General features: G+C 40.7%; 1 protein-coding gene across 1 annotated transcript in view; it reads left to right on the plus strand.

The window, feature by feature from the left end:
* The window catches only part of ttbk1a (tau tubulin kinase 1a), a 40508-nt gene that overhangs the window by 17486 nt on the left and 5160 nt on the right, over window positions 1-17862 (plus strand). Inside the window, exons 10-13 of the mRNA XM_062438461.1 lie at window positions 96-309; window positions 567-733; window positions 1289-1629; window positions 3150-3331. Coding sequence (XP_062294445.1) covers window positions 96-309; window positions 567-733; window positions 1289-1629; window positions 3150-3331 — 904 coding nt within the window. The remainder of the gene's footprint in view (window positions 1-95; window positions 310-566; window positions 734-1288; window positions 1630-3149; window positions 3332-17862) is intronic.

A 17862-nucleotide genomic window follows, 5' to 3' on the forward strand; every position in this document is an offset into this window, starting at 1 on the left:
GGAAAGGGGAGAGAGGGTCCGGTCATCACTGCCTGCAGCTTTAATCAGTTTTGTTACTGTTTGTGAAACATCATCGTCTGTGTCTCCGTCCTCAGAGCCATCGTGACCCCGGTTCCTGGAGATCCTCAGCGGGAGAACACGGACGATGTTCTGCAGGACGAACATCTCAGCGACCAGGAGAACGCCCCGCCGGCTCCGCCCAGCCGACCTCCTCCGGGGGAAACGCCCGTCCAGCACACGGGGGAGACGGGAGAAGCCTGGGAGGACACGGACTTCAACCGCAACAGACTCAGGATCAGCCTTAACAAGGTCTGAACTAAAGCTGCTCATCTTTAATTAACTGTAGTTCATGTTTGTGAAACCTCAACAGATCCTGAAGAAACTCCTCAAGAGCAACTTCTACTTACTCAAACATTCACAAACAGCAACACTAAGATAATATTACAAAGATTCCTCACTGAAACAAACCCTTGAATGAATCACAATCTTATTATATTTCTTTATAATTCTCATGTTTCTGATTTAAGTTGAATCATTTTCTAAAAACACTTCCTGTCTGTCCTCAGGCGGCTCAGGAGGAGGAGTCGGGTCGGGCAGCGTGTCCGCCGTCGCCGGTTCGAGCCCCGGAGTCACCGAACGGTCAGGCTCGCTCTTTACGATATCGCAGAGTTAACAGCCCCGAATCTGACCGCTTGTCTGCCGCCGAGGGTCGAGCCGACGCCTACGGACAAAGGTGAGATTTGTGTTATTCTTCGTTTATACACTAGCACAACCTGTAGGAAGTAAGGAAGGAAGGTAGGAAGGAGGGAGGCAAGGAAGGAAGGATGGTAGGAAGGAAGAAAGGAAGGAAGGAATGAAGGAGGGAAGGAAGGAGGGAAGGAAGGATGGAAGGAAGGAAAGATGGTAGGAAGGAAGGAAGGAGGGAAGGAAAGAAGGATGGAAGGTAGGAAGAAGGAAGGAAGGAAGGAAGGATCATAGGAAGGAAGGAAGAAAGGAAGGAAGGAAGGAAAGGAAAGATGGTAGGAAGGAATGAAGGAAGGAAGGAAGGAAGGAGGGAGGGAAGGAAATATGGTAGGAAGGAAGGAAGGAAGGAAGGAGGGAAGGAAGGATGTAAGGAAAGATGGTAGGAAGGAAGGAAGGAAGGAAGGAAGGATGGTCTGTCTGTATCAATAGATTCACTTTTTGACACAAAGTGAGCTCTACCAAACGGTTGATCAGACTTAAGAAGGGTTTTTAAGTAATATTTCTTGTCAGTATGTTTGATTGATCGAGTCTCGCTCCTCTCCAGGTCTCGGATGGACATCCTTGGCTCGCCGTCCCGTCACGTCTACTCCTCCCAGCCGGCCCAGATGCTGTCCGTCGACCCCGGTTGCCGTGGCGACCGCCAGATCAGCGGCCGCCAGGAGGTGTCGGCGGCGTCCGTCGACCAGGAGGCGCACAGCAACGCCTTCATCCGCTCCGTCCCGCTGGCCGAGGAGGAGGACTTCGACAGCAAGGAGTGGGTGATCATCGACAAGGAGGCGGAGCTACGAGACTTCCAGCCAACCACGTCGGGGACCACGGATGAGGAGCCCGAGGAGCTCCGTCCCCTGGAGGAGCAGGAGGAGAGGAGGAGGCTCCGGGCGGCAGGTAGGAGATCCTGAGAGAGGAAAGCAGTTTAATCAGGAGTGAAGCTGAAAGTGACGATATGACACGTTTGAATTGATCATGATGAGAGTTATACTATGGAGCCAAGACGCTGCCATGACGCGAAACTGAAAGAAAGACTCCATGTTTGAAAGCGTACAAAAGATTTGAAACTTTGGAACTAAGTTTTGAAGGTGTATATAGTGTTTTGATAGACTGAAAAAAAAATTCAAATCTCTGAAAACATTATTTTGTATTTTAATTTTCATTTCAAATCTCTGCAACTTTTCTTTGTTTACTACGCACTGTTTTTACAGTGTTTTAACCACACATTTTCAGAGTTTCAAATTTGGTACTGTTCTCCCACAGTATAATTTTGTTATCCATTTTTGAAACCTTGTAAATGGTGATCTGAAAAAAACTCTGAAAAAAACATTAGAAACTCTGAAAGAAGTTTTGAAACTGAAAAAAAGATCTGAAACTCTGAAAAAAAGATTTGAAACTCTGAAAAGTGGAGGCGGGATTTGGTGTGAACCTTTTCAGCCTATTGGTTGCTGAAGTAAGCTTATAGTCCAATGACATGTCGGACCACACAAGATTGACAGACTGCTCCACCAATGCTGTGACAAAGCAAGAGTAGGAGAGCATGATGCCAGTAAAGCGACAGAAGAAGGAGACAAGAACAAACACAAGTCAGATGAGAAGAATAGCATGCTACCATGACTGCGGTCAAGTGAGCCGTCGTTCGTCTTTTCGTGGTCAAACCAGCCGCACCAACAAGTGCGCCCGTATTACAGAATGTATGGCAAATGCACGTAGTCCACTTTTTTAAACCACGCTGGACTTTTGTGTGTCTTCGTCTGCATCATGTTCCCTCCAGTCAGCTAGCTAGCAGGCTAACTTACTACCATCATGTTCCCTCCAGTCAGCTAGCTAGCAGGCTAACTTACTACCATCATGTTCCCTCCAGTCAGCTAGCTAGCAGGATAACTTACTACCGAGTCAAAGTAGCCGAGTGAACCTGAATACTAGACTACACCGCTCAGTGACTCAATGCAGCAAGACATCATGGAGGTCGATGTTCGTCCCCACAAACGATTATTCGGTTATTCAGTTTTAATGACTCATCCAATCCAACTTTATTTGTTAAGCACTTTAACACAACCAAAGTTAACCAAAGTGCTGTACAGAAGAATAAATAAGAGACATAACAGCTCACATGAGGCCCAAAATTACATATAAAATACAAAAATAAATTAAAAGACATAAAACATGAGTAAAAATAATAATGGCCACGCAATAAAAAGCTATGAAAATAAGAAATTTCTTATATGCAGTCTATGAAAAATTCACTCTGTGTTTCATGTTCTACTTTAACACAAGAAGCTTAGAGCTCCTCCTAGTGGCTGAAAGTAGCTGTTAATGAACCTGAATACTAGACTACACAGCTCAGTGACTCATAAAAGTTTATAATGAAAGCAGTGAATTAAATCGTCAGTCTCATCTCTCTGTTCTCTCTGCAGGCGGCGAGCTGGTCGTTCGTCCAAAGACTCACAATAGAGACAGCAGCCGCGGGATGCTAACGCTAACGGAGGAGGAGGCGTCGAGGAGGAGCGGAGGGAGCCCCGCCCAGTCGCCATGTCACTCGCTGCCGTCGGGACGCCCCCGCCGGAGAGAGTCGGACCCCACCGGACCTCAGAGACCGGTAAGAGACCCGGCCAGCCAATCAGAGGAGAGCCCGGCTCTCTCAGGGCGCATTAGCGGACAGGTGAGCGTCACCTGCTCGCTAACGCGCCGCCTAAAGGACAAATCCAGCATGTTGGCTCATTTCCTCTCCTGGTTTCTGTCATGTTTACTGATCAGACGTAGAGTTCAGAGTTGAAAGAAACCTGGATCTTAAGGTTTAAAGGTTTCAGACCTGCTGGAGATGTCTGATACACTAACTCCAGTATTTTATAGTAAACATGTTTAAATTAGACGGCTGTTACTGTGTTCAGACAGAGCGTGAAGCAAATTATAAGTTTTTAATCAGATAATCAAGATGTTTTTTTCATTAAGAGCAGAAAGAAAAAGAAAAACTAAAGTACAATCAGAAACTTCTACAGACAATAAACAGATTAAAAGGTTAAAATCAGCCTGAGGGACAAATAATATATAATATACATGGGAGAAGTTGATGATGACATCTGCTCTGTGATGCTGATGAAGCCTCTCGTCTCGTTGCCAATGACAACCGGACTTCTTCTCCATAAAACATAAAGTCAGAGAGCAGACATTAACTGCTTTAGCTTTTGGGTTTCTGTTACAGAGACGAGAGGAAGAACTGCTGCAAATAAACACAAACAGTCACAGTGAAAGTAGAAATTAGCTTCAGTCTCTGTCTGAGCAAGTTTTCAGTGAACAAAGTGATGAATAAATAAAGATTTCATCATTTTTACACCTTAAGTTTATTCCTGGTAATGTGAAGGAGGCTTTTAAACCTGATTATTAGTAGTATAATAGATATATTAGAAGTAAAACACTGAGAATCTGATCAAGAACTCAATCTCAGCTTTCAGTATTTGAGCTTTTGAATATATTCAGATGTTGCACACACAGAGTTTGATGATTTGCAGACATTTAGTGAGTGAAACAGTTGAATTCATGCTGGACTCGTCCTTTAATGATGATGAATGATGTGATGACGGACAGACAGACTCCTGCAGCAGACTCCTGCAGCCGGATGGACGTCACAGGCAGCTCAGACCTCCGCTGACTGGTTTCATGTTTCAATAAACTCATATCGATCAGACGTGATTAGGTCAAACAGTGCAGATAATAATGTTTAATGCAGGAATATATTTACATTAAAATGCTTCATTTCATGCTCAGGTCTTTAACAGAAGATACTGAACACAATGTTATTACTCATGAATTATTTATTAGTATTGACGAATATTTCACAACAGAAAGAAGATAGTTAAAGACCTGAAGTGTAAAATAACAAATAACAAAAATAAATTGAATGATTAACTGATAAATGAGCTTCTATACCTGCTGTATCTCATCTGATACACACATTTTCAACAGGAATTTACTATAAAATAAACGACAAAATATTTAATCAATCCAGTAACTCTTCCTATTGAAGTATCGGTAACTACAAATACTACAAAGAAAGACAAAAATACTCCAAAAATGATGTATAGCTCTCTAGAAGTCATGGATCGAGCCTGATCTCTCAGAAATACATGACAGGGGCACGACTTCTTAACACTGAATTTTGTGATGGGGACACGTAAATTTGACACATTGCTTGTCCCCATCAGGGAATTCAGTGTTAACAGGGGTCGTGTCCCTGTGACGTATTTCTGTGAGATCAGGTTGCATGGATCATACATCATTCACCTGGTGTTACAGGGTTAAAGATATTTAATAATATTTAATAATTCTCTGACTGCCTGTGACTTGTTATTTATCGTCCGGCTGTCTGAACGTTTCTGCCGTCTTCTCTCCGTCGTCGCAGCAGAGTTGAAATCTTTCTCATCTCTTTGATTCATATGATTTTTTTGGAGTTTGGATCTTTTTTTTAAACTTCTGAGTGAGAAACAGCAGCTGCAGCCACGATGTCGTTATATGCTGACGATGTTCTCATCTCTGCTGCTGCTGCTGGGTTCTCTGAATGACTGCTGCTGTTACACTGAACACACACACACACACACACACACACACACACACACACACACACTTTTAATGTTTAAGATGTGTGTTTTATGGTTAAAGAGTGTAAATTAATGTTGATAAACCAGCTTTAAAACACAGTGAACGGATGAATCTGCACCTTGTGATTTACGTCCATTGCCAACGTTCATCGTCGAAAGTCGAGTCCGACATTAACGCAGGAAATCAGAGTTAATGTTTTACTTTCAGTTTTTCATTAACTGTAACACAGCTGCTGTTCACAGATGTTGTAGGAAAGCGAGAGGTTTTAAAAACATTGGCATTGGATGTAATTCATTTCAATTTTTTAAGCAGAATTGTCCAAAAACTGACGTGTTCGTCTCGTTAGCATCTTCTCTGTGTTTCCCTTTGTGGTGATTTATAAATGAAAGCTTTAACATAAAAGAATATAAAGGAGGTTTAAGTGTTCATGGCTAAATATTAATGTGGTGGCAACTTTTAAACAAAAAAATCTAATTTCTGTTGAGTGCTGAAAGAAGTTGAAAAAGTCTTTTAGAGTCATCACAACAGTCCTGAATGACGAGTTGGTTCATAGTTTGTTGTTGAACAGTTTTTTGTTCGTCAGCTGAATTTTCATCAAAGGTTTGAATGATTGTAAAGTGACAACCAGCCTGTAACAATGCTACAAATGTCTGTTTTTATCAATTAGTTTTTTATCACATTTACACTGGTTGATGTTTGATCTCAGGTCTTTGGAAAGAAGTTGAGTTCAGGTGAAATGGGAGGAACGTTTAGAAGACATAATAAGTTTCGTCTCAGTCAAAGATACAGATTTACTCAAAGATATTAGCATTAAATGGGAAAAGAGTAACTGTGCTCTGACTAACTGTGTTTTAAAATATGAAACCAGAAACATAATGTGGTTTATCATGTATCCAAACAGTATCTTCACTCAGCCACAAACAACACAAACTCATAAAACTCATCAAAAAACTAAAAAAACATACATATGAAGTCTTCTGATGTTCATCTAACTTTCAGTTTAAATCATTTTCTCAGATAACAACAGAAAAACAAACTTGTTCTATAAGACAATGTTCTGACAAATTAAACCTAAAGGTAATAACAATAAATATATAAATAAACAACATCTGGTTTTAAGGCTAAATTCAGAATAAAACACTCAATGGTAAAAAAAAATGAACGTAATTTTGCTCTAAATGATAAAAGCGTCTTATGGAGGACCAAAGGTGACTTATTGGGGGGAAAATTGTGACTGAGTGAATGAATAAAAAAAACAAACAACTTTCTGTCATTTTGAACATTCAATTTAATGTTTTAACCAGGCAGGGAGTTCCGGTCCTCTGCAATGAGGCCAACGCGGAAGTAACTTAAAACTGCATTCTATCAAAAGGCCACCAGGGGGCGACCGTTTTGGTGTCAAAAGGACTTCCGTCTCTATACAAGTCAATGGAGAATTCACCAACTTCTCACTTGATTTCTAACCTCAGTAAACGTTTTCAAAATGTGTTTATGGTCTCAATCGCTAGTTTAAAGCCTTCTTCAATGCAGTATGATGTTCATTTGGGACACTTTGGCCTCCCTGATTTTATATTTGACGATAAAGCAGGGTATGCAACAGACCATTTTCACAGCCGATACTTTGACTTGTCGAAGCAGGAAAACACCAATAATTGTTGTGTAACATTAAGGTGTTGGCTCCAGTGCTATATTAATATTACCGCCATCAATGCCTAGTTTCATTGGAGCCGGTTTGAAGCCATCTTTTCCGTTTGGAGCCAGGACCTTTCGGATAAGGAGTGTAGGCTGTTTCCTTTCACACTTTGGAAATGTCCCGCCACCTTGTCCCGCACAGAGCAGGTGTTAAAATCAAGTCCCATTAAATTTAGAGAAATATTGCACCAATAGTCCGACTCAGTGAGAGTCCTGGAGCAAAACTGTCAATCAATACCCACACAGCAGATATCAAAACTACTATAAGTCTTCAAATCTTATTAACAGAGCAATAAATTCCTAAATGACCACAAGCGCACTTATTAGAGGACCTGAAGCTAGAGATTGAGACCAGAATGACTCAATGAAAACAATGGCTGACTGTGTTTCTAAAGAGAAGTTGAGGTTTTTTGAATGGGAGTCAGTTGGAGGCATTTTAAGGTACTTTAAGGCTTGATGGTGATTGGTTATTTTTCAAAGTTGTGCTTTTCCTGCTTTGAAAGGTCAAAAACATCTGCAATGTTTAATAAGATGGTCGAATAGAGACTGAAATCATCTCAGACCTCCCTTCTCCAACATTGGATTTGGGAGACCGACCCTACAGCAGTTTGAACTTCTCTCTCTGCTGTCATTATTTCACTTTTAACGAGTGCAACCTCATGAACATCTTCCAGGAGTCTGAAAACAAGCGCTGTTATCCTTATTTTTTAAATTATTATTGCGTCTTGTCGCTCTATGACCGCCGACACTTTCAGACAACACGTTTTTCTTTACAACATAACGTCTTACGAAAATGTATCCGTCCTTTTCAAACGATGTTACCGTCACAGCTCACATACTTCAAAAACAAACATGGCCACTGTGGAGGAGATATTGATAATGTCCCTCTTGCATAAAAGACAAAAACGATATGTTTTGCCGCCATTATTATTTCTTCTTCGTGTCTCACTAGAGCTACGTATCAAGTAGTGATAGCAACACTGCCCCCCCATGGTTTCCGGTGGTACTGCTCCGTTTGGCCCGTATCCGTAAGCTTTATGGAAACGTGCAGAAATACGGACGAAATCTATAGCAACCATAACACAACCTGTATCTATAGCAACCATAACACAACCTGATGGTCTGTCTGTGCTTTACATAGCTCATACAAGTGCTGAAGATTGACCTAAAAGTTAAATGGGTTCAATAGATTTTGGTTTTGACACAAAGTGAACCTCTACCAAACGGTGGATCAGACCTACGAAGGGTTAAACATATATACGACCCTGATAAAGTTGTTCTATACTACAAAGTGTTTCTGAAGCTTTTACTTTATTACTTTTTTACTCACAATAAGGTTGATAAGTTGTGCCAGAAACTTTGACTCTGCTTCTAAAACATTACAGTTTGAAATCTTGTCGTGTGTTTGTGTTTTTCTTGTAAAAATTTACTTAAGATTCTTTTTGTTTTTTTATTTAATCCTAATGGTGGCGCTAAAGAGAGAGAGAAAGGTTTAGGAGGGGATTCATCTTTGTGTCTGAATATACACAACAGGTTTATTGTGGGAAGATGAAAGTGGAATAAATTAATTCCACATTTATGTTTTATATTTTAGAGGTTTTTTTTCCTACAGCAGGATTTTCCTCCTCATGGGTGTGGTGACCTGATTTTATTGATTCATTCCTTAATTTCTTTATTTTCCTTTTTTTTTCTTCTCTCTTTTGTTTAAAATTCATTTATGCTTTTAAATTCAACATTTGTGTGACCATTTTATTTATTCATGCACTCATTTAATTTACTCACTATTATAAGTCAGGTTTGGTCCTCCGTACGTGGCTGCTGCTGCTTTTAACGGGAAGGCTAACACTAATATTTCACTTTATCTGCAGCGTAACGTCGTTATCGTTCACCAGCTGACGTTAAGGCCGATTTTAGTCGTATTTTTTAGCTTCGATCTTCTTTTTATTTTCGGTGCCGCTCAGACTCAGAGCGAGCTCTCCGCCGCCAGCCATCGAGGACTGCCATTCTCTTTTTTATTTTTTATTCCTCTCCAATTCTCCCCCCCTCCTCCTCCTCCTCCAACTCCACATAACTACTGATGCCTTTGCCCCCAACCTATCGCTTTAAAAGTACACAGTATGTCGAGTTTGACTCACCTGAGGAGACAGAGAAAAGAGCGAGGGTGCCATTGGGACAACACGAGAAGAAATAAAGTGATGTTTCGGGGTAAGCACAGTTTAGGAATAGTCCTTTACCTCTGTTCTCTCACTCAGTTTCTGTTCCTCCTCTTCTTCTTCTGTTCAGCCATATTTCCTCCCTTTTTTTTTTTTTTTTCCTCCGTTGTGTGTCTGTGTTTCGTGTGCTTGTTGACTCCATCTCTTTTTTGTGTTCCCCGTTTCTTTTCTTTACTTTTTTTTATTTTTTTGCATCTCCACACTGGTAATTTTTTCCTTCTGAAATCAAAAAAAGCTCAAACTGTCAGTTGTGAAAGGCTCAGACTGTTGTTGTAGACTAGTGAGATATGTGCAAGTGCTCGTGCTGGTGACTTTGTGTTCATTTCTTTTTAAAAAAAGGGGGCTTCTTTGTTTTTTGGGGGAAAATATATTGTCAATATTTCAACGCCATTTTTCCAGCTAGTCTGACCAATCTGGCGACTCACACAGCTAACAGTGTATCAGCTCAACTTTCATAGCTTCTAACTATAGTAGCTAACAGCTGTAACTGTAGTCAGAGCGCCAGATTTACCACCAACACTCCCTCAGCTTCTCTTCCCAGGCTCCTCCCACCTCCCGCCTCCTTTCCACCTTGAACCAATCAGCTGACGGCTTTAGACAGGCGAGAGCACCAATCAGCTCTCTCCTGTCTAACGCCCGAGTGAGTCGGTGAGGGAGGGGACGGAGACGAGGGCAGGAAGTGAAATCAGAGTGTTGGGACGTAGCCGTAGGACAACACATTGATTAATATTTAACAAAGAGTGTGTTTCCGCTCGTTAACCTCCTCTCCCTCTCTCTGATTGGTCTGTTCGCAGCTGGACGAGGACAGGCACCAACCGCGGCCCAATCAGCTTAGGAGGCTGGCCTCCTACGTCTTCTCCTCCTCCACCCTGGAGACGGAGCATTATCCCCACGGAGCAGGCAGCTTCATCCAGAGGAGCCGCTCGGCCGAGAGCAGCCCCGCCCACCTCACCGCCACCGCCAACTCCACGCGGCGAAGGCACGGCGCCGTTCTGCCGACGCCCGGCAGCCCGCGGAGCAGACACTCGGTCCTGAGCGCGTCGCGGACGCAGCTGCAGCAGTTGTTAGCCAAGATGATGAGCAAGAACAGCTGAGAGGACTGAGAGACGGACTCAGAACACACACACACACACACACACACACACACAAACACACACACACACACACATACATGTAATATACGTGGTAGTGTGTATGTTATGTGAAGTATAATGATACATCACACACACTTTAATCACATGTATATGCACAGCCAGTCAAAGCCTTCTCAGGGCCCGGGGCCGAACTTGCCCCCCCCCCCCCCCTCCCCCCAACATATATGACCTGTACGAACACTGCTGCACACTGTGGATCAATAAAAGCATCAATTGACAATTATCAATTATTTATTATCAATTAAATCATTTTAGTTTCTGTTTTCAGTCATTAAAATGTAAAATAAAATGATAAAAGTTCCCAAAGACTGAAAAACAGCTGATTTACTGAGCAGCATTTTTCATTCATATTGAAAATATATAAAGGTGATAAATAAATGTTGGTAAGATGATGAATTCATAAATCAGTTAAACTAGTTTTAAAAGCAGCATCAGGTTTGTTAAAATGTACATTTAGTATTTTTGTTGGTTTTATATCATTTGAAATGACATTTGCACCATTTTTTACCAAAAGTAAGACTGAATGCTCCTGAAAATGTCAAATGGTGTAACCACAAAAGAATGATACATATTACATATTTTATCACCTAGAGAGAAAGAAAGATAAAGGAGGAAGAAAGCAGGTTCCTGATCTCCATGGTAACCAGAGTAAATGTAATATTTAGAACAATTGTATTCCATTACCTTTATTTAATATAAAGTTATAATGTAAGATCATGCCAAACTAGTTGATATGGTGTTTTATTGATAATTTACTGTTTTTAAGCAAGTTGAATTATTTGGTACAAAGTTTTTATGGTTACACCACTTAGACATTTTTGCCATAATCCTCTAATATATTCTCTCTAAATGGATTAAAAGCAGAAATTTGATGCTGGGTCCACAAAAAAAGAATGTGTGAAGTTATTCATACGTTTATTTTTACATTTTAACCCTTTAAATTTAAACTAAACCACATGGACACTAAACACCTCATTTATCCATAAATAACAAAATATATGAATATGAACAAATCGGTTTTATGTTAAAATCAGTAGTATTAAATGCATATTAATGGTTTTGGCCCCCTGGTGGCTGGTTCTGCATATATACACACATACATGAGACACTATGAGAGCCGGATAATAACCACACACACATTTAACACAACAAGCCATATTACTGGCACACAGCAACACTGATGTGCTGGTGAAAAAACGTACAGTAACACACACACACACACACACACACACACACACACACACACACACACACACACACACACGTAGCTCTACCAACCACTTTTTTGTGCAGAGGAACAGAAGAAGAGGAAGAAGAGGAAGAGGAAGAAGAGGAGGAGGAGGAGAAAAAGTGCTGACGACACGACGGGGAATATTTTCCATGCAATAAACTGTTAAAGAAAAAAAAAAAGCCTCTCTGCAAACCTGATGATGTTGCACACGCCACAAACTGGGTGGAAACTGGTGAAACTGGGAAGAGGGAACTAGAAACAGAGTGGGACTGCTAACAGACTGTTAAGCTTTACAGTGTTTGTGCGTTTTTATTTCTTTTTATTCTATTTATTTATTTATTTTCTGCTAAAAATGAAGGAGCGAGATCGTCGAGGAATGCAGGTCGTCCCCGGCGATCAAGTTTTTTTGCACCGAGACATTCGAGTCGGCGACCCCCCCCCCCCTTCCCCCCCATGCCCCTCCCCCTCCCACATCATCCACCGTCCACCGAGCAATACACCGACACCGCTTTTCACGTCTTCACCGACACAAAACGAGTGACCCTGAACGTCTCGTCGAGGTGCGATGATGATGATGATGATAACTGATCAATAAATTTAAAAAGAAAAAAAAAAAAACTGTTACTGTGCTGACTCACCGGGCAGATGTACGGAGGCCCGGAAGTGCAAATGTTTTTACATTAAAAAAAACAAACAAAAAAACCAACAAAAAAATAAAAAATGAAAGCAGACCAAACCATTTCAGGACACAAATTATCATAAAACAAATTAATAAAACTTTCAGATACAAAACAATCCAAAAATATCACAGAAATCACAATATGTATTTCTTATGTATTATTCATATATCTTTAAAAAAAAACTATAGTTAAAAACTTACCTGGCACTGGGAGAAAAAAACAGAAAGCAAATTGACAATAAATAATATTCAACTTTTAACAAAATAAAAAAAATCTCACATACATCACCAAAAAAAAAAGAAAGAAAAACCTCTGATTTCGCTGAATGTAGCAATTGCTAATTTCTAATTTAATTTATTCCCAGAACTGTTATCGTAGTGAGCAGTTAAGGACCGACCACACTTAGAGGGGAGTTTACAGAGTGGTTCAGTATTCATGACTTTTTTATTTTGGTCCTTGTGTCACTTTTTTCGTGCACTTGTTGCTTCTCTTGTTTGATAAAAACTAAAAATGGAGAATGTTTCTAATGAAGTTGAGAGCAGCTGTGGTTCATAATAATCGATTTAGGTTCTTTATCTGAAGATTGTGACTTTATTTTCTCATTTTCTCAACATACGTTTTCTGTCGATGGCTGGTGCACCTTCTTAGTCCAGATTAAAATATCTCAACAACTTTCAGATTCATTTTCATGAAATTTGGTTCAGATATTCTTGGTCTATGGAGAATGAATCCTCATGACTTTTATCTTCTGATTTTTTTACCCCCTAGCGCCACCTGCAGGTCAAAGTTCACATCTACTGAAAGGATTGGCACCAAATTATCTACATATTAATGTTCCCTCAATTATTTACTCTAGCGCCACCGTGAGGTTCACATTTCTGTTTTTTAGTGAAATATCTCCACTAACTATTGGATCGATTTTCACATAGACTGTATAGAAGAAATGGACGTAACATCCATGACGTCAGCCATTGGTTTGTGGACTGCTGCTCGGAGGCCAATAGTATCGGATCTGAGCAGCGCCATCTTGAAAATTTCCGGTGCATGCTGGGAAAAATAAAAACATGGATTCTACTTATATGGGCATCAGGAGGAGCATGAGGCGCCCTCCTGAACCTGGGAACCAATCAACCTGTCAATCACCACGTAGCCACGCCCTAACGCATACCCTGCTTTATCGTCACATATAAAATCAGGGAGGCCAAAATGTCCCAAATGAACATCATACTGCATTGAAGAAGGCTTTAAACTAGCGATTGAGACCATAAACACATTTTGAAAAGCGTTTACTGAGGTTAGAAATCAAGTGAGAAGTTGGTGAATTCTCCATTGACTTGTATAGAGACGGAAGTCCTTTTGACACCAAAACGGTCGCCCCCTGGTGGCCTTTTGATAGAATGCAGTTTTAAGTTACTTCCTCGTTGGCCTCATCTCAGAGGACCAGAACTCCCCGCCTGGATTTTCATGAAATCTGATTCCCCCATCATGTTTCCCCTCAGGGTGAAATGTAATAACGTTTGTGACTTTTCCTCCAGCGCCATCATCACATCAAACTTTGTTCAATACTTTAGTTTATAATCAAATATCAGCGAGATCAGTATTCAATCATTGTGTCATCTATAGATATCAGAGTAGAGTTAGTATTGATCAGGACTTCCCGTCCTTCCTGTTATGTGTTTCGAGGTAATTAGATAATTAAGTCACGATGTTCAGATAACAGGCCTAGAAGTACGTTTACGAACCACAGCTGGTCTTTAGTGTCTCGTAGTCAAACCGGCATTGGTCCATGTTTGGCTGTTTGTTTTTGAGTTGAATCTAAAAGGTCTTCCAGAGGACGAAGTTGATCCTGTTTCATTCACAGTTGTCTTTTTAAACTGCGGTCAGTCAGTTTTGTTAATGTTTGTTCAGGTGGTGGAGACGCAGTGAGATAACCGCCTCAGATCGTATATTTAGGCTGTGGTGTTGGTTGGTTGTTCATTATTCTCTGAACAGATGTTTATTGGGTTTTTTTTAATGACTGAGCCAGCAGAGGTGATGAAGAGTTATTCAGCTGACTCGATGTGTCATCTAAACAGTGTGACCAGAAGAACTCTGAGCTTCATTTTTTGTGTATTGAACTCTAATTTGCAGTGTGACTGTGACATCGTGCTTCCTTTCCATCACTGTTTTCTTACTGCTGGACTTCACTGTTGCACTTTATCACTAGAGTTAGACCGGAGAGAGATGGATCAGGCCGGGCCGAGAGTCTCGATATATGGATGCAAAACATACTTGTAGATGCAATAAGTGAAATGTGGGATGTTGAAAAGAAAAGACTTATTTAAAAGGGACATACTGGTAGTTCACATGTTTTATGACCATTCTCATAAATCAGCCTGCAGAGACTTGAAGTGTTCTTGAACTCACCATCACGTTGGTGGACAACATGATAAATCAGCAGTCACACCATGAAGTGACATTTGCTCATGAATGTGAAATAGGTGGAGATGGAATACAGCTTTTTACAATACCAGTACTCTTAAATTGATACCAATACCAACAGATACCCGTCATGTGAATGGAAGCATTTAGTTACGTAAAATGCCGCCACTGCTCCCCATCCCAATGGTTTTTATATAAACACATTTTGAAAGTGTTTCCATGCAGTCTGTGGTTATAAAACAGAGTGTATGGGTTGTAACCATAGACTGTATATATAATGGACGTAACATCCGTGACGTCACCCATTGGTTTGTGGACTGCTGCTCGGAGGCCAATAGTATCGGATCTGAGCAGCGCCATCTTGAAAATTTCAGGTGCATGCTGGGAAAAATAAAAACATGGATTCTACTTATATGGGCATCAGGAGGAGCATGAGGCGCCCTCCTGAACCTGTGAACCAATCAACCTGTCAATCACCACGTAGCCACGCCCTAATGCATACCCTGCTTTATCGTCACATATAAAATCAGGGAGGCCAAAATGTCCCAAATGAACATCATACTGCATTGAAGAAGGCTTTAAACTAGCGATTGAGACCATAAACACATTTTGAAAACGTTTACTGAGGTTAGAAATCAAGTGAGAAGTTGGTGAATTCTCCATTGACTTGTATAGAGACGGAAGTCCTTTTGACACCAAAACGGTCGCCCCCCTGGTGGCCTTTTGATAGAATGCAGTTTTAAGTTACTTCCGCGTTGGCATCATGTCAGAGGACCGGAGCTCCCCTCCTGGTTGTAGTTGATACAGTAGTGGGCCAATCACACATTGCACTGTACAGATAATTAATTTTCTTTTAGATCTGGGTACAAAAAGGATAACTGAGGTATCGTTTGACTGGAGATGTTTCGAGTTAGTTTGGTCAATACTTTAAAGGTATCAAGTACTGATGCCCCAGCTTTAATCAGGAAGCTTGGTGACTTACTGATTATAACTGTAGCTGGCATGCTAACTGATCGCAATGGTTTCATACGAATAAACTGAATTTATCTGTTTTAAATCCTGGTGTATTAAGATAAAAAATAAAGGTAACTAAAAACTAGCTGTCATTATCTCCCTGCAGGAAATGTCAAGTCTCTGAAAGTTGATTTTCATAGAAATAAACTGAAACTAACTGCTGCCAGAATGAAGAGGAATCGGCTTAAAAGATGACGAATGGTTTTTAAAAAATGCTGATTTAGTTTTTATCAATAATAAATGGGATAAAACGTGCAGAACCACCAGTATGATCCTGTAATAGCTCCAGTAGAGCAGAGCGAGGGATTTTCTCATTTCACAGCGCAGTTCGCCACTTTGTCCATTTCATAAGCAATGAGACAGAATAATTGTACGGTTATATTATTAAGGGCAAGCATAGGAAATGTAGCCAGAGTCTGTTTCAGTGGAAAATAAGAAGGAAGGACGTAGTTGTGTTATTTGTTTTGCTTGAGTGAAAGTACGTTAGCGTAGCCTCGTTAGCCCCTTTCATACGTGGACCGCAAACCTGAAGTTCTTCTGGAAATATCTGGAGGAGCAGTCGGACGTTTAATGGACTTTACCCCACCAGCTCCTTAGTACAAAGTCTGTGTAATGTCTGATTGATGGAGATTGATTGAGAGGCGAACAAGCAAAACATAAACTTAAATACAGAAGGTGAGAATCTGCTGCTATGTCCTGTACAGATGTGTGAAAGGGCCAGAGGTGATTCTCCCGACACTGTCCGGAGTTCATTCATGAAAACAGCTCATGTCTCAACATTTTTGAAACTGCTAGATCTAAGTAGGTTCTGTGAAACTGTTAAAAGAAAAGTTTTTCGGTGATTTATTTTAGTGGAAGAGTCAGAAAACAGTCAGATGTCTCAAATCCAATCTGATGCATGATGAGGAGTCTTTTAATTACATGAGTTGTGGTGTTTGGTAAAAATAAATAAATATATAAATACAGGATGTCTGAAGTAGACAAACAGCATCTTGATTGTCTGTTAAACTGTGAAATGGTGGAGAAGAAGTAAGATTATCTGAGCCGGTTGGGAGCAGATCCCTCGAGACGAATTAGATTCACCACCAAAAACACCAGAAGAGAACAATACTAGCAAAACAACATCAATAGTTTACTTCAGCGTAGTCTAGTGAAATCCGTTCAACTGTTCAGAGCATCTGAGATTTAGAAAGGTTTCACTGTTCATTGGTCCAGCAACAAACGTCTTATAATAAAACCACAGCAGCCATAAATACAAAAAGCAGGAAAAAAATTTGTCACATTTACGCTCTCTCATCATCTCACAGCAAAAGATCTTTACAAGCCGACTTTGTTTTGATGAAAACCTCAGCCATGATGGAAGAGTAGAAAATAGTAAAGAATCTACAAACGTTTTTTTAAGGTAGTGTTTGGTCTGTTTGGTCTCCACCACGTCACTGTTACAACTATGAACCGTTGTGTGTTTGTTGGAGTGTTGAGTCATGAAGCTGCTGACGTCAAACCAAAGCAACGGTCTGTGGTTTCATGCTCGGAAAGTCATTCGTGAAAGAGCCTCTCCGAAGTAAAAAGGTGTCTCTGCTAACGATAGTTCCAAATCTGGCTACGAGAGACGAGCTAGGACGGCCGTTTTGTGCAATGAAAGCCAAACTGTTGCTTTCTCAATGTGTTAAAGGGCTACATTAACTAAATATGCACCACTTGCTGTTTCATTAAGCTTGTATTTGAGGCGTTGACATTAGCTTAGCCTGAGTGAGAGATGTCCCTCAGTGCTAGCTCATTATGCTTCAGTCCGATGAGAATAACCTGAGTTTGTTTTCATGCTGCTTGCTTACAGGAGTTCAGGACGTCCTGACCGTTTTATATTTAGCATAGCGTTACAGTTCAACCACTTAGAGAATGTATGAAGTGGAATAGCTGCTACCTTTATTTTGCACGCCTGCAAAATGATTCACCTACCGTACAAGATTGTCACTGATACATGTCAATGTTTTTGTCCTGTGTCGACATGAACACAGCGCCACATTCAGTTAAAAACAGGCAGTAGAAAGACTTTTTAAAAAAACAACCCGCAGCATTAATGACAGTACGTCGCACCAAAAGACTGTTTACCGACTGTCGCCACTCCTTCT

This window comes from Scomber scombrus, chromosome 2 (genome assembly GCF_963691925.1).
Source record: "Scomber scombrus chromosome 2, fScoSco1.1, whole genome shotgun sequence".
In the NCBI taxonomy this organism is placed as follows: domain Eukaryota; kingdom Metazoa; phylum Chordata; class Actinopteri; order Scombriformes; family Scombridae; genus Scomber; species Scomber scombrus.